This window comes from Ochotona princeps, chromosome 3 (assembly GCF_030435755.1).
Source record: "Ochotona princeps isolate mOchPri1 chromosome 3, mOchPri1.hap1, whole genome shotgun sequence".
NCBI classification, from domain to species: Eukaryota; Metazoa; Chordata; class Mammalia; order Lagomorpha; family Ochotonidae; genus Ochotona; species Ochotona princeps.
The window spans coordinates 14,215,587-14,231,924 of NC_080834.1; the positions used below are offsets into that span (position 1 = coordinate 14,215,587).

Below are 16,338 nucleotides of genomic sequence, written 5' to 3' on the forward strand. Positions count from 1 at the left end.
GGGTGTAAAAGCTCTGTAAAGAAAGGGGACTTGGTCCCAGAGGGAGCCACATTTTAAAGAAAGATTTAATTCATTCTGTTTGAAAGGGAAAGTCATGGATAGGAAGGAAGAAAGGAAAAAGGGAGAAAGGGAATGTGGAGAGAGAACAGGGAGAAGGGGAGGAGGAGAGGAGGAGGGGAGGGAGAGAGAGCCAGATAGAGATTTTTCTTCCATCCATTGGTTCATTGTTTAAACGGTGGCAGAGTCCAGGTTGAAGCCAGGAAGCAAGAATTCCATTCAGGTGTCTGACATGGTGGCAGGAGCCCAAACAGTTGGGTAAGCCACCACTGCTCTCCCAGGCACATCAGCAGAGAGATGGATCAGAAGTACAACAGGTGAGACTTTGAGTGGCAGTCCACATTGGATGCCAGCATCAGTGCTGCTCTGCCATACATGGGTCCCAGAGAGAATCTTTTTAAACACCATGCTACAGTAGTACAGCAGGTACAAGGACCAGCCCGTAGCTAGGGAGCAGGAGGCTCATGTGTCACAGGGATTAGAGTTGCAAAAGTTGAGGGCTGGGAGATTAAAATATGCTCTTAGCAACGTTCCCATTAATAATAGCATTGTTATTTGCACCCTAATTTCAGCATCTCCTCTATCAGCCTTGAATTGTGACCTGAATAGTTCCTCATTCCTCCAGAACAGACAAGGCATTTTAGCCCAGCAGGAACTGTACGTGGTGTACAGTGTTAAAGTGTGATGAGTTGAATGTTCCTTTACATGCTCACACACTCCTGAAGACATTCCAGATGAATTTTAAACACCATAAAATAATCCCACAATTAACTACTTAACCAGGTAGTCATTTGCAGCTTACCTCGCCTCGGTCTCCAAGCATGGAGTCTGGAGGTTTCGGGAGCTGCTGTCCGCTAATCACTTTCAGGATGAGTTGCTTTTTGGGGTTAGCAGGAAGTGGGTCACCAGAGAAAGGGTTGAAAGTACCTAGCCACATAAGCAGAGGTTGATAAGAAAATACACATAGCTTAAGCATCTAAAACAAAGAAACAAAAATACTGAGTAACATCAGTTTCTTAATGCAAAGAAATTACCACATAAGCTATCGGCATGCTTTTTAAAGAAGGCACCACCAGCTGGCATTTTCATAGCTGTGGTTTTTATTATGATCCATGCTCCCAGTAGCTAGAGGAATGAATGTATTTCAAAAAAGTTTCAGCAATGCAATTAGCAACCATGGTAGAGAGGAAGAAGAGTATTTTTTTCATGCTAATATAAAAGGGGAGCAGTTATGTCAGGTTCAATAAACTTCCCAACATACAGTATATAGTGACTATAACAAAAAGAAGGCCTGAAGTTAAACAAGCAGCCGAGCAAGGAAAAAGGAAAAACATAAAACCCTAAAGACACATGATCAATACTTGTTCTATCCTATTGTTATAAACCCAATATGGAAAATGTGAGAAGAATTTTAATAAGCAAAACCAAATGAAAGTATCATTTGAACCAAAGACAGTATTATCCTTTTTCCTAAACATTGTTCTGTAATACGACTGCATTGACTAAAAGGGATTAACTGAAAGTTTTCCAGGTGGAATTTAACTTCATCAACAGGTCTCACACCCACACTCCTTAAGACAGTTTGTGTCAGGCCATGCTTAGACCTTACCTCAGCAATAAGGAATCATCAGTGCTTTGATATTAGTCTCAGTTAATATGTACACCTTCAGAAGGTAACATTCTACATTCCATGCTAACCAAATACTCAATAATTACAAGAGTTGTAATACATGCAAACATTTTTAACACAACATTTTTTTGTAAAGTATGTTGCAAACTCTGGGATACCCCTGGAGAATCCTTTATCAGAGGTCATCTCAATTCAGAGACATGTCCATGAGATCAATGCACACCTTTACACATTTGCTGGGGCTTGAGGACGTAGCCACAGTTGCCATTTGTCTTGAATTTGGCTCGATTTAACTGCATCATTCGCCCTTCAGACTGGTAGTTCAGTGCCACTGTGTGAGTTGAAAGTTTGAGAAAATCAGGCAAGATGTCCAAGCAGAGTTAGATTATACCAAGAACTGCTCCCTGCCGAGGCATACACACCTAGCTGGCACCCTGCATTCCAGTAGGGCAGGGGGTTGAAGTTACTGGAATCAATGCGATAGGCTGACGGGTAAATCCTTGTGAGCTGCTTTTGGTTATAAACCATGAACTGCTCTGATTTCTGCTGAACCACCTGATGTGCTCTTGTTTCACTGAATGATAACACGTTCCCTGTGGTTCCTGGCAGTAAGGAACGAAGCAAGAAGGGCAATAAGAAATACAGCAAAGGAAACGACACTTGCTAAAGACTTTAACATCAGATTATACCACAAATGAAAAGCAAAACCAAAGAGCAGATTCAATGTTACGTGAAAAGCTTCAGCCACACTAATTGAGCAAGGAATGATTCGTAAATCAGGCAGGATGCAGGACTAGAGTAGGCTCAGAGAGACTGAGCCCCATCACACAGGAGGGTTTGATTTCGAATCGGAGAAAACTCAGCTACTTATTTTAACTGCAGTTCAAGATTGCTCATACATCAAGTAGGCTTACATTTCACTACGAACAAAGAAACCTTTGGGCAAGCTTAAAATTTATACAGGAGCAACTATAGGCCACACATAACCTAACTGAACAAACTCCTGACCAAGAAATGCCCAGTAAACTCCGTAAGTCAAATCACAAATGTGCATCTTGGTAGGATACCTGCCTATTTCTAGGTCACCTGTTCTCCCAATAATTCAACCATCAAAATTACTCAGGTCTTCCAGGACAGCATGACAAGGACAGACAGAAAAATTATTTTCTAGGGGTATGACTCAGACAGAATATCGTTGCCAAAGATACAGACAACCATGCATAAATAAAATCCATCTATAGAACTGGCTCCTGACATCAGGACATTCTTGGAAGACAAGTCTTCTAAAAGGTTCCCATTTGAACACATAATTAACTGATAAAATCCAAGGTCATGGAATATAAAAGCTTTTTTAAAAGTTTTCTTTAAGATGCTTTGAAAAGAATTATGCAACCATTCAAAACCTGCTTAAGCAAAAAGGAGTTCTGAAAAACATATGAAGACATAATATTTCAGAAACAAGGACAATTGTCCATGTAGCTAGGCTTATAAACTATAGGAGGAACAGGACATGAAGCTTCTGTTCAATTTTCTGCTTGGACAATTGCAGGAAGGATCAAGAAAATCGCCAGTTTAGAAGTCAGGACGCCCGGTATTGCGATGCCTGCAGCTTTGTTTTGCCTTTGGTTTTCTGTTCATTTGTATTTCCAGCTTTATTTTTAAAACTGTTTGCCCTTTTTGGGTATTTTGGATTTCCACATGAATTTTAGGTTTTTTTTTTTAATTTCCTAGTTCTGTGAAGAATCCCTTTGAAATTTTTATGAGGATTGTCTTGAAACTATGAATTACTTTAGCACTTATGGGTATTTTAAACATATTAATTCTTCAATGCATGAACTGGAAAATTTTCCTTTTTTGTTGTCCTCTCCTGCTTTGTTCAGGAATATTTTGCAATTTCTGCTGTAAAGGTCTTTCACATCTTTGGTTAAATTTATCACAAGATATTTAATTTTTGTAGCTACTGTGAATATGACTGTTCTTATAATTTTTTAGTCAACCAGATCACTTTTTAGAGTATAAAAACGTTGAGGAGTCAGCACTGTGGTACAGTGAGCAAATCCATTGCCTGCAGTATTGGCATCTTAGAGTGCTGGTTCCACTGCAGCTATTCTAATTATGATCCACCTCCCTCCTAATGTGTCAGAAAAACCAATGGAGTATGAGCCCAAGTGTTTGGGCCCCTGCATGCACGTGGGATACATGGAGGAAGCTCCTGGCTTCCAACTGGCCATGCTCTGGCCATAGCCATCTGAGGAGTGAACCAGCGGTTGGAAAAGATATCATTCTCAATATCTCTGTAACTCTGCCTTTAAAAAAAAATCTTACAAAGAAAAAAACAAAGAATGCTATGCCTTTAAAAATTTTTTTTTAATTTTTATTGGAAAGCCAGATATACAGAGAGGAGGAGAGACAGAGAGGAAGATCTTCTGTCGGATAGCTGCAACAGCCAGAGCTGAGCCAATCCAAAGCCAGGAACCCCTTCCAGGTCTCCACACAGGTGCAGGGTCCCAAGGCGTTGGGCTGTCCTCAGCTGCTCTCCCAGGCCACAAGCAGGGAGAAGATGGGAAGCGGGGCATCCAAGACATGCACCGCTTCCCATATGGGATCCTGGCATGTGCAAGGTGAATATTTTAGCTGCTAGGCTATCACACCAGGCCCCGCTAGTTGACTTTTGTATATTCTTTTTGTATTCTGTAACTTTGCTAAATTCTATTACTACTTCTAATAATTTTTATTTCTTCCTTAATCCACTGTTCTTTTAGCAGCATATTGTTCCCTCCAAACATGTGCATATCTTCTAGAGCATTTTGACTTTTTGCTCTCCAGTTTCACTCCTTTATGGTCTAAGATACATGGTATGATTTTGATGTTTTTGAATCTGCTGAGGCTTGTTTTTTGGCTTATAATATGATCAATCCTGGAGATGGTTCCATGTACTAATAAAGTGTATTCTGTCTGTATGATGAAAGGTTTTGAAGATGCTAAATCCATTTGTTCTATTGTCTGGATGAGCTCTGTTGTTTCCTTGCTTAGTTTCGTCTCATCAATTGGTCCATTGAAGTTAGTGGGGTACTAAGATCCCCCCATAATTATTGTGCTGGAGTCTAGTTCTCCCTTTAAATCTATCAATATTTTTGTCATGTAGTTAGGTGCCCTGGCATTTGATGAATATACATTTATTAACGTGATTTGTTCTTGCTGAATGGATCCCTTAATCATTATGTAGTGTCCTTCTTCATCTCATAATGCTTTTCACGTGGAGGTCTGTATTATCTGACATTAGGATGGCTACATCAGCTCGTGTTTCCTTTCCATTAGCCTGGAATATCCTTTTCCAGCCTTTCACTTTCAGTTTCCATATATCTTTGTTGGTGAGATGATCTCCTCTAGGCAACAAATATATGGGTCTTCTCCTACGCTTCTCTCTCTCCCCCTCTTTCTTGCTGTTCCTGCCCCATTGGAATAAACCTCCTAAGATACAAAAAAAAAAAACAAAAAAAACCAAATATATGGGTCTTGTTTTTTCATCCAGTCCACTATCTGTCTTTTGATTCATGCATCTAAGTTATTTATAGTCATGGTTAATATTGACAGGTAGTGATTCAGTCCTGTCATCTTAGTGTTGGGTTTTTTATTGCAGGTTTTTCGTTTTTGCAGTTTTATTAAGATATTGGATTTGGTAGGTTTTTTTTTTCTCTGAAGCACATCTTTCAGCAGCATTTGTGGAGTTGGTCTGGTAGAGGCAAAGTCAGTTTTTGTTTGCTTTGGAAATATTCTATTTTATGTTCAAATACAAAGGAAAGCTCTCCTAGGTAGGTTGTTCTGGATTGACAATTTTCTTTTTCTTTTAGGAGCTAGAATCTCTCACTCCTTCTCTTCTGGCCTGTAGGGTTTCCTCTGAGAGGTCAGCTCTGAGTCTTCCTGTTGTCCCTCTATAACTTCCTGATTCTTCTCACATGCATACTTCCTGAAGGTAGCTTGATTATGATACGTTGTGGTGAGCATCACTTCTGCTCAAGTCTATTCAGGGTTCTCTGCCCTTCCTGCATGTGGTTGCCCTTTTCTTTCTACATGTGGAAGACGTTCTCATTTATCATTTCATTGAATACATCTTTCAATCCAGCTTCTCTGTCCACATCTTCTAGAACATTTATAATCCTTATATTTGGCTCTTTGATAATAACACTTAATTCTTGTATGGTTTTATTAATTTTACTCAGTTCCTCTTCCAGTTTTCTGACTGCTTGAGCATTATCACTTGTGGAGCCCACCAAATCTGAAATTCTTCTCTGCCTCATTCTGTTATTGAGGCTTTCCATTGAATTTTTAATTTGCTGTATTAAATTCATTTCTAATAATTTAGTTTTTGTTTCAGCACACTATTTGCTATGTAACCTATTCCTTAAATCCCTTGAGCTCCGATCTGTGCTTCTCGTTGCTTTTAAGGAGTTTTATAGCGTGTTTTTAAGCGTTTTGTCTGGCAATTCCTCAATGTCTTTATCAGTTGATTCTGAGACCGAAACAGTTATGCCCATTTGCAAGGGGGGGGCATCAGCAACCTCATCCCTTGTGCCTGTACCTCTTTTTTTGCCCTTGGCCATTGCAATTCAGCTTAGCAGATTCTTCTCCTCTGGGCTGGTTTTTAAGCTATATTATCCACAGGTCTACAAGTCAACACTAATGATCCTGTTCAGGGCAAGGTTCTCCATTTATGTCACTATGCCTGTTTACCAGCACACAGTCCCTGTCATGTCCCCCGTTGTCCCTTAGCCTATACAGCCTTAAATGTCAAGTGCTCGCCATCTGACTGATAGTGACACTCCAGCATTGGAATGGTGAATATTCATTCATAAAGAAGGGACAGGGGTTGCTGTTGTGGTATATAGCAAGTTAAGCCTCCATCTGCAATGACCAGAGAAAGCTCCCCTCCCTAGTCCTGAAGGAAATTTACTGTTCTGTTTCTGCGGACTACTCAGTTATGATTAGAGTCCTAACTGTTCTTCTTCAAACATAGCTCCTTGCTAATGTGCCTGGGAATGCAGCAGAAGATGGCCCAGATACTTGGGCTCCTGAACACATGTAGGAAACCCAAGAGAAGCCCCAGATTCCTGACACAGAGAGGGCCATTAACAGCTGTTGCAGTCATCTGGGGAGTGAACCAGCAGATGAATGATTCTCTCTGGTTTTTCCTCCTCTCTCCATAAATCTACCTTCCAAATGAATAAAAAATATACCACTAAAAAATACAAGTGGTACAAAGAAATGAATTATGGTTCTTAATCTGATGATTTCTGGATGCCTTCCATTATATATATATTTTATTGACATAATTTGTTTACATAGTTTTACATTTGTCAAGAAAGCTAAAATTGAGTTTATTTGCAGATTTTATATGGAGTATTCTGAATATGATAAGAGAAAACAATCTGGAAGAGCAGGACGACAATCACTGTTTTGCTTCCACATTAATATGAGTAACACAGTATTACTAAGATGACCTTGCTAATATGGCAGATATCAACTCATCTATTAATAAATTTGGTAATTTTTTGTATTAGGAAAAGTCATGCATTATTTTTAAGTATATTTATTTTTACTTGAAAGAATTACCGAGAGAGGGAGAGACATAGTGAGCAAGCAAGAGAGAGCTTCCATCTGCAGATTCATTCCCGAGATGGCTGCAGCGGCCAGAGCTGGGCTGGTGTGAAGCCAGGAATCAGAAGGTTCTTCTAGGTCTCCCTCAGGGGTGCAAGGACCCAAACCCTTGGGTTATTCTCTAGTGCTTTCCCAAGCTAATAGAAGGGAGCTGAATTGGAATTGTAGCAGGCAACACTTGAACAGGCCCTATATGGAATGCTGGTAACACAAGCTGAGAATTAGCTTGCTACACCTCCATCCAGCTCCAAGTGTGTATCCTTTACATACTGTTTGTTTTTGTGGGCCTCAAACACAAAAAGACAAAGATGGCTGAAGTTTAAGAGTTAAATAATGCTCAATTATTATTTTCAATTCATCCAAAAGGATGATGTTTCCAAAGGCACTTATTGTAAATTTTTACTCCCTAAATACAGCTTTAATTTCATTAAATGACTACTTGAATTTCTTTTTGAGCTGTTGGCAGTTATTATAAGATTGTGCCACCAACTTGCTGGGAATCTTACAGGGGTCTGCTCTCACAAATAAGATTGGTTTAAACTTTGTATATTTGTCAGTATTTGAAGAAAAATCAATATCAAAGTGAAGACATTTTTCTGCAAATAGAAACTTACGGAATGTGTCAGGAAGTAAGTTGGAGGCAAAAATCCTACCAACTTATAAAAATGTTAAGTCCCATCACAATGTTGTTTTCCTTGTATTAGGACTTGTTACAGGGCCTGGCATGGTAACCTAGCAGCTAAAGTCCTCACCTTACATACACTGGGATCCTATATGGGTGCCAGTTCTAATCCCAGCAGCCCCACTTCCCATCCAGCCCCTGGCTTGTGGCCTGGGAAAGCAGTGGAGAATGGTCCAAAGTCTTGGGACCCTGCACCCATGTGGGAAACCTGGAAGAAGCTCATGACTCCTGGCTTCGGATCTGACCATTGTGGTTACTTTGGGAGTGAATTATTGGACATAAAATCTTCCTCTGTCTCTCCTCTCTGTATATCTGCCTTTCCAACACAAATAAATAAATCTTTTTTAAAAAAGACTTGTTAAAAATTGGAGATTATGATTTACATTTCACGCCCAGTAAAACTAAAATTAGACTGAAAATCCACATGGTTGCAAATTATTTTGATAAGCATTTGGTGGCTAAGAGAAATACAAGATAAACAGAAGAGGAACAACTAACAGGAAAGACAAAGGTAAAGAGAACTGGGATGAAAATTTCTCCAGCAAATATGGCAAATATTAGTTAAAATACCATCAAAGAGTTCCATGCTACTGAAGTTTACATCTCTTTTGTTAAAACTCAGTCTGTGGTTCAAAGTATTTTCATCCAAGTGAAGGCTTCCAATGAGAAAACACAGAGCTTTTGAAGATGTTGTTTTAGGTGGTTTTAATGTCTTCTCTCCTCTGGTCATTCATGTTCGGACTGGCTTCAAAACCTCACGGGGGCCACGGCTGTACAATCCAAGTCCTGGAGAGAAACCTTGCTCTCCATGTGGCTTTTCACATTCATAAAGCACACCCTTAGTGCTGTGTGAATTTTCTCCGACTTCTAACTCATCAGCTAATCACCTTAATCAGCAGACACCACCATGTGAGTTGAGCATTATGCCAGCAGTCAGGTTCCTGACACTCAAATTGGATACTACATGGTGCCAAGAATGTGTAGCGATGATTAGATTAACCAGAGCTATGTTAACAATTGACAGTGAAAACTCAAACATTTATCCAGAGCAGAAGAAAAGCTTTAATTCCTTACCATCGTCCACAATGTCCTGCGCGGCCACTGAGTTTGTGTACACAACCAAATCAGAGAGCTCTCGGCAGAGTTTCATGGTTTTCCTTCTGCGACCCAACCTAGGAGACACACACCAGATTGCATGACATCATAGAGCTGAGAGGTTTGAACTTCCAGTTATTCAAACTTCTGTATTTCAGAGAACAATCAAGTGATCCACCTTGGGTTCTAATAGAACCAAGACTAAAATCCATGCAAAATTTCTAGTTTAGCACTTTTTCACCACAATATCTTATTAGTGTAGCTTTATTCTCTATTCTGCCAGGAATCACAGTCTCTTCTCATGTGTTTTTGGCTTTTCCAATGCTTTATTTGAGTTCTATTCTACTCCCACTGTGACTCAGGTAGGGAAATCACTAACACACAATTCCACAGGGAGAGCCTAGACTAGAAATTATAGAAACAATGCATGCGGACCAAAAGAATTATATGCCCAAAAGGAATTACACCATCATTGCCTCACTGATTATTGTTTAGAGGTATAATTGCAAGTGATTTTTTATTTCCTTCTTTAATTTATTTTTTCTCCTTCAATGTAATTTGTCCATCTCCTACAAAGTACTCACTCCTAGGTTGCCCTCTGCAACCCCACAAATCCTTGCACGGTGTTTTATGACTGTGAAGTTCTTCAAACTGTCACACTCACCTCACAGGCAAACTTTGCTCCCCAGGGAAAAACATATAGCTAGATTCCTCACCAAGAAGACACATAAACAGCCCATTAGCACTTAAAAAGGTAGCTCCCTCCTAAATGTACCTGGGAAAGCAGCAGAAGACAGCCCAGTTGCATGGGCCTCTGCCACCAACAGAGGAGATGTCAAAGAGATTTCTGACTCCTGGCATTTGCCTGACCAAGCCTTAGCCCTTCTGGCCACGTAGAAAGTAAGTCAACACGGAGAGGATGTCTCTGAGTCTCCTTCTCTCTGTGTAATTCTGTCTTTCAAATAAGTTCTAAAAAAAACTTAAAATAAGAGTCTTGGGACCAGCCCAATAGCTCAATGGCTAAATCCTCGCCTTATAAGCACCAGAATTTTATATGGGTGCTGGTTCTTGTCTGAGAAACTCCACTTCCCTTCCAGCTCTCTGCTTGTGGCCTAGGAAAGCAGTGGAAAATGGCCCAAAGCCTTGGAACGCTGCACCTACATTCGAGACCTGGAATTTTCCCGTTCCTAGCTTTGGATCAAATCAACTCCAGCAATTGCAGCTTCTTGGGGAGTAAACCAGTGGGTGGAAGATAACCCTCTGTATCTCCTTCTCTCTGTAAAATCTCCATTTCCAATAAAAATAAATCTTAAATTAAAAAAAAAATAAGAGCCTCATTGTAGGCCAGGGACAGTGCTAAGTTAACATGTATTATCACCTCAGAACCAGTTAGTTTTCACAAGTCCCACACAAGCACATCCAATCATCTTAACATGAGCAACCGAAATAACCAGGCTGGCAAGGATGAAGAAACCCCAGGAGCCATCCAGAAACACACGGATGATTTCTTACCTGTACAGTTGGCCATACTCCTTGCTAGGATTTTGCTGTGTGTCTTCCTCGTCATCAGTATTGTAAGATTTACACCGTGATTTTGTGGTTTTCTGCCCCCAAAAAATCATAGGAAACTTGAAAACAAACTCAGGAGCATTTATGTGTACAAGCAAATGGACTGAAGTATTAAATACACACACACAAGGACAATCACTTGGAAGAAAAAAATTACCAAATATTGCAGTTTGCCTCACCACTGATAACAAACATGTCAGGGCCATAACTAGGTTACAATATTAATGTAGAACTGAATCCCTCATATTCAGAAACTGTAACACACTAGCCCGTTTGAACACGTTTCTTAACAAACACATTTCTCATGAACTTTTTGAAGAGCCCATTAATATACAATTTGGTAATTATTTTAATCAGCATTTCCCAGATGGTTGATAGGAAGGAATTTCAATTTCTTAGTCATTTGGACATCTTTTGTAAATAAGTATGTTTTTTGCCCTTTTTGTATTCATCCACAGGAAATTATTTACATATCCATGACAAAAATCCCATTGCTTATTTAAATGTTTAAAATAAGCAGATAATAATTTACTTATTTTAAATATTCTCTTATTATGCAACTTAATGCTCTTGATGGGTAGAAATACTTTAAATTTTAAAATAGTTTATCAGACTTTTCCCCATATGAGTCTATTTAAGAAATCGTCTGTCCATTCTCAACATTGCTGTCCTCTTGGGTTTCAGAATTTTTAATCACACTATGCTTGTTTATCGTTGCTGATTCCTACCTTGTGTTTTCCAAAGTTGGACATCAAGGAACGTCCATGGGATTTCTTTCCACTTTCCTTCACTTCTGGAGGCTGGGTAAATAAAGGCGACGTATGACTATTTTTCTTCCATGCTTTTGTTTCCTCCTTAGCTTTACTAGGATGACAGACAGATCTTCTCTTCCCTTTGCCTCTAGGTGAGAAGCCAGCGGACCCCCCCCCCCCACCTGCTTCCTCCTGTTCTACCCCTGTCCTACAGGCAGCTCAGGCTGTTGGCAGCCTGGGCACCAGCCAGGATGCAGCAGCTGCTCACAACTTTACCAAGCTGGGGTCAAGGGCTCTCAGGGCCATCCAGCTGGGCTGGCTATCAAAATGCCTATTCACCAGACTCACAGCATGAGATGTGTTCCTCCAGTGCCCTGACTACGGATAAATCATTTTCAGTTAAAAGGAAATTTAATTTGGGAAAGTTATCAAAAGTTGTTAAAAGTCAATTCTGCTGAAGAAGACGTGATCATGTTGATTGAAAATTACTATTTGGGATTTGAAAGCTTATTTTAATCCAAGCATATCTTTAACAATATTTAAGTAAATCATAGCAAAATAGTGTCTATTCATCAAAATACTGCCCTCTGTGTGAGCACTGGAGAAAGGATTGTTCCCTCCGAACTTTTCATTACACGGGTAATTTTCCAGGTCAGAGATCCTAGGTCACTCTTATGTCTCATTAGAAGATAGAAAAGGTACCCTACTTAAAGAGGTAAAACTGCATTCAAATTTAAGCATAAAAATTTATTAAGTGTTTTGTTATTAACAATATGGTATAAAAAGCCACCAGCAGGCCACACCCACCAAGATTCAAGGTAAAAGAAACAGAGAATCATATAACTGGAACAAACATGAGTGAGCAAAACCAAATAGAAACTGAAAGGGATAAAGCATATTCAGACCTACTAGTCAGGGCTGCAAATTATGCATCAGAGAGTTAGAAAATCCGAGAACTGACAGAAGATGCTGGAGGGTTAGAGGCAAAGGGTTTTACCTAAAATAGAAACTTATAAAATGAAGCACTTTTAGTAACACCAATACAATAAGCATAAACTAGAGTTGCTCTAGGCAAACTGAAGTATGTGGTCCACCTATGGACTAGGGCCATACTGCATCCCAAGGATGATGTAAAGTGTGTTACAGTCTTGCTTAGTGTATGCAACCTGTTTAGATATAAGCATGTTTAAAATACTAATCTTATAAAAAGAGAGAAACTGAAATATAGTGAAATTGTACAATATGTTCAATGTTACAAAACAAGAAGTCTATTTAGTCCTATGTCTACCCTCTTGCTTCTTCTCCCTCCGCAGCTACTCCCACACTACCTCTTCATATCCAAGCATCAACAAACAACTGTCCCCAGTATTTAAAGAGAGACAAGGGGGATGGGGCAGTAGAAGAAGAGACAAATAAATAAATAACTTGCATCCAGTTTCTCTCCCCCAAATGATCACAGAAGGCAGGGCTGGCACAGACCAAAGCCAGGAGTCGGGGACTCCATCCCGCTCTCCCCCGTAGGTGGCGATGATCCAAGTACTTAGGTTATCTTCTGCTGCCTTCCTAGGTGAATTGGAAGCAGGGCAGCTGAGACTCCAGTCAGTACCCAGATATGAGATATCAGTGTCAACAGAAGCGGCTTGATCCACTGTATCACAACGCCGGCCCCTGTATGCATTCCTGAGAATCTGCACCGAAGCTCTCACTGAATTTATGAATAAGACATTGTCCCAGGGACCTGGTAAGAATACAACACAAAGCAAACAAGAAATATACAGACGTACAGACCCTGCCCTCACAGGGTTTACATCATGGTGGGGACGACACTCACAATACACTGTGCAGAGGCGACACTGGGGAACGTTCAGGACACTATGAGATGGCACACAGAGTCCATACTAACTTCAGAATTAAGATTCCCAAGAAGACAAGAAGCCAAAGCACAAGCCTGAAGAGGAGGAAACATTATCTCCCTGACATGGGGAACTGTCTTGTGGCCAAGGGAACAGCAAATACAGAACTCAAGTAGTAAGGCCATGATACATTCCAGGAAATGAAGGAAGCGGACCTGTACCTGCTTGTATTTTACACACTTGCATTGAGTATATGAGTCACTGCTGGGGCCAGAGAATGAAGACAAGATCTCCTGAGCTGCATTAGTGAATGTGAACTTCATCCTCCAAACTATCAGCAAACTTTCATAGACTTTTTAAATTTCCTTCATTTATTTTTTGATAGACAAAGAGCAAGTTTCCGCCTGTTAGTTAATCTCCCACATGTCCACATGGCCATGGTTGGAGCTAGGACAGGAAAATCAATCCAGATCTCCCTACGTGTGCAAGGAACAAATGACTTGAGCCATCGGTCTTGCTTCCCCGTGTCCACATTAGTAGGAAGCTGGAATAAGGAGGCAGAGGCAACTATCAAGCACTTCAACACAGCACTCAAACTGTATCACTGGTGCCTTAACAACCAATCCAAACGCCCAGCCCTTAAATTTTTTTTCTTGAATAATATAGACAAAAAATAAGAGCAAAGAGAGGGGCAGATTGATAGTCAAACTTTCATCAGCTGGTGAACTGCCAAAATGCCTGTAACAGCTACAACTGGGCCAGATGGAAGCTGGGAGCTGTAAACCCAATTCAGGTCTCCTACATGCAGGCAGGGACCCAACTTCTCAAGCCAACACTTGCTGCTTCCTAGGGTGGAAAACAGAAGGAAACCAGAATATGGAGCAGAGCCAGGACTGGAAGTCAGCCAGACACCCCAGTATTAGAAACAGACATCACATGTGATTTCTAAACTGCCATGTCAGAGCTCACCCAGGCCAATGCTGAATGAACAAAAATGGAAATGGCATGACCAGATGCTATTTTGAAGTATCACTATGGTTGTTGTGTGAATGCGAAATTGAAGGGGTCAGGGCAGCTGAAGGCCAGAAAAGTGGAGTTAGCAACTCATTATGGTGATTCAGGAAGAACCAGCTCAGGTGTAAAGAAGGCAGAGACAAGAATGCTTAAGGATAATGCTCTTATGTCCTCAATTCTTTAGCCAAAAGGAACATTTCTTGTCTCCAGCAGGGCCCTCCAGAGAAAAGACAGTAAATGTAGAACACCACCTGGCAATGGCCGAACAGGGATGCCAGAAAGCAGCAGCTGGAGTTATGTGCAGCCCTGAGCCCAGCTCAGCACATCCTTGGCTTTGGACTCCAGATAGCTGTCACTGATATGCTTCTCTCACCAGCGACCTGCCCACTAAACCAAAACCATAGGCTTAAAAGTGACACATTAAAACTTTGACACTTCATAGCTCAGCTTATTGAAGCTACAGGCTCCATTTACTTTATTTTCCTACAATGCCTATGTTAAGCCACTTAGATTGCAGAGAAAATACATGAAAAATTGTGGAGGTATAGTTTGCTCTACCACATCCCTAAAATTCAAGCTTTCTTTACCATTTTGCCTAATGAGGAAATTAGCATTAGAATCTCTTCAATTAATGGCAAAACACACTAACCATGATCTGTAGCTATCTTTGTGATTGGACTAATCTAGAGTAGGGTAAGTCTTCTCCAAGAGCATGCATGAGAGGAAATGACTGGCCCCAATTAGCCATCGAGGACTCACTAAGAACAAGCAGCAGAAATGACAGTGGATTAACCAAATGTGATTTTATAGTTATATTACTATTTGTAGAAGTTTTAGTAACATCCAAAGAAATAAACTATGAGGGCAGTCAGTAATGCCATACCTGACCTTTTGGTTGCCACCTCAATCTTCCATCTGTTCCTCTAATATGCAGTATGGAAAGAGCAGACTTAACACCCATTCCAGGTTTAAGTTCTTACTGACACAAGCATGTCAGTGTTTTCCTATACCCTTGCCTAACTAAACTAATACATGAAAATCAGCTTAAGAATATGCACAAGAGGTAGGCTGCCCACTCAGAACTAAATATGAACTCTGAATTGATGGTTGGGGCATATACACTGGCTCTAACTCTGAACAGGGGCTAAGCACTTCATGGTCTCGCGGCAGTCGTCAAGCAACCACTGGTGGGGAAGCCACCATGGATGACATCAACATTGAGAGAACAGAAAGGCAGGTCTCTAGAAGCGCCACCGCAACTCTAGTTACACCTACTCCTTAGACCACTCTGCAAGTGAATATGCCACTTACTGAATCCCAAATCTTCCTTCATTATTTGTCATTTTGAATTAGTTTATATATATATATTTGGAACTAACTAGATCTGAAGAGCAACCCAGTAGTTGAATGGATGGTTACATTTTTATAAGGTCTAGGCAACAACCATCAACGTTAAGTGGTAGCTTATAGATAAAAAGGTGTCCTTTCATATCCCTCAGGTGTCCCCTCCCCCTGGGAATACCTGAGTCCTGAAGGGCAAGCAGGGATGGTGGCCAACAGCTGACCCAATAGCCACATCGAAAATCCATTTATAAGAAATAATCTTACTTGTCCACTCAGGGCATTTTCATTAGGAATTAATTTGTCAGCAAAATACAATCTCATAATTTGTCCAACTATTCATAAAGGTCTTACTTAGTCCTACACATTACACAAATCAGGAAAATTATGATTACCAAGACTAACATTGTTTCCATGTTCATAAATTCTATAGTCTGGTTAGAAATACAAGCATTAAACAGTTCACTCGGAAATGTATAGGAGCAAAAGGCTTCATGAAAGATACAACAGTCTGCCATGGAAAACATAAGCAGCAAACCTAGCCTAGGGCGTCAAGGAAGAATTCATTCAGGACTTCACACTGAAGAGAACAGTCAGGATTTAGTTACAGCAGATGAAGGCATGGTATTTCAGACAGAAGGAATGAAATGTTAAAAAGATTATACCAAATAGACACTTATGGTTGGTATA

General features: G+C 40.4%; 1 protein-coding gene across 1 annotated transcript in view; it reads right to left on the reverse strand.

Moving 5' to 3' along the window:
- Positions 1-16,338, reverse strand: part of PLCH1 (phospholipase C eta 1) — a 195,290-nt gene that overhangs the window by 12,624 nt on the left and 166,328 nt on the right. Inside the window, exons 12-17 of the mRNA XM_058661468.1 lie at positions 11,417-11,488; positions 10,632-10,723; positions 9,099-9,196; positions 2,110-2,289; positions 1,911-2,018; positions 860-984 (exon numbers count right to left, since the gene is read on the reverse strand). Coding sequence (XP_058517451.1) covers positions 860-984; positions 1,911-2,018; positions 2,110-2,289; positions 9,099-9,196; positions 10,632-10,723; positions 11,417-11,488 — 675 coding nt within the window. The remainder of the gene's footprint in view (positions 1-859; positions 985-1,910; positions 2,019-2,109; positions 2,290-9,098; positions 9,197-10,631; positions 10,724-11,416; positions 11,489-16,338) is intronic.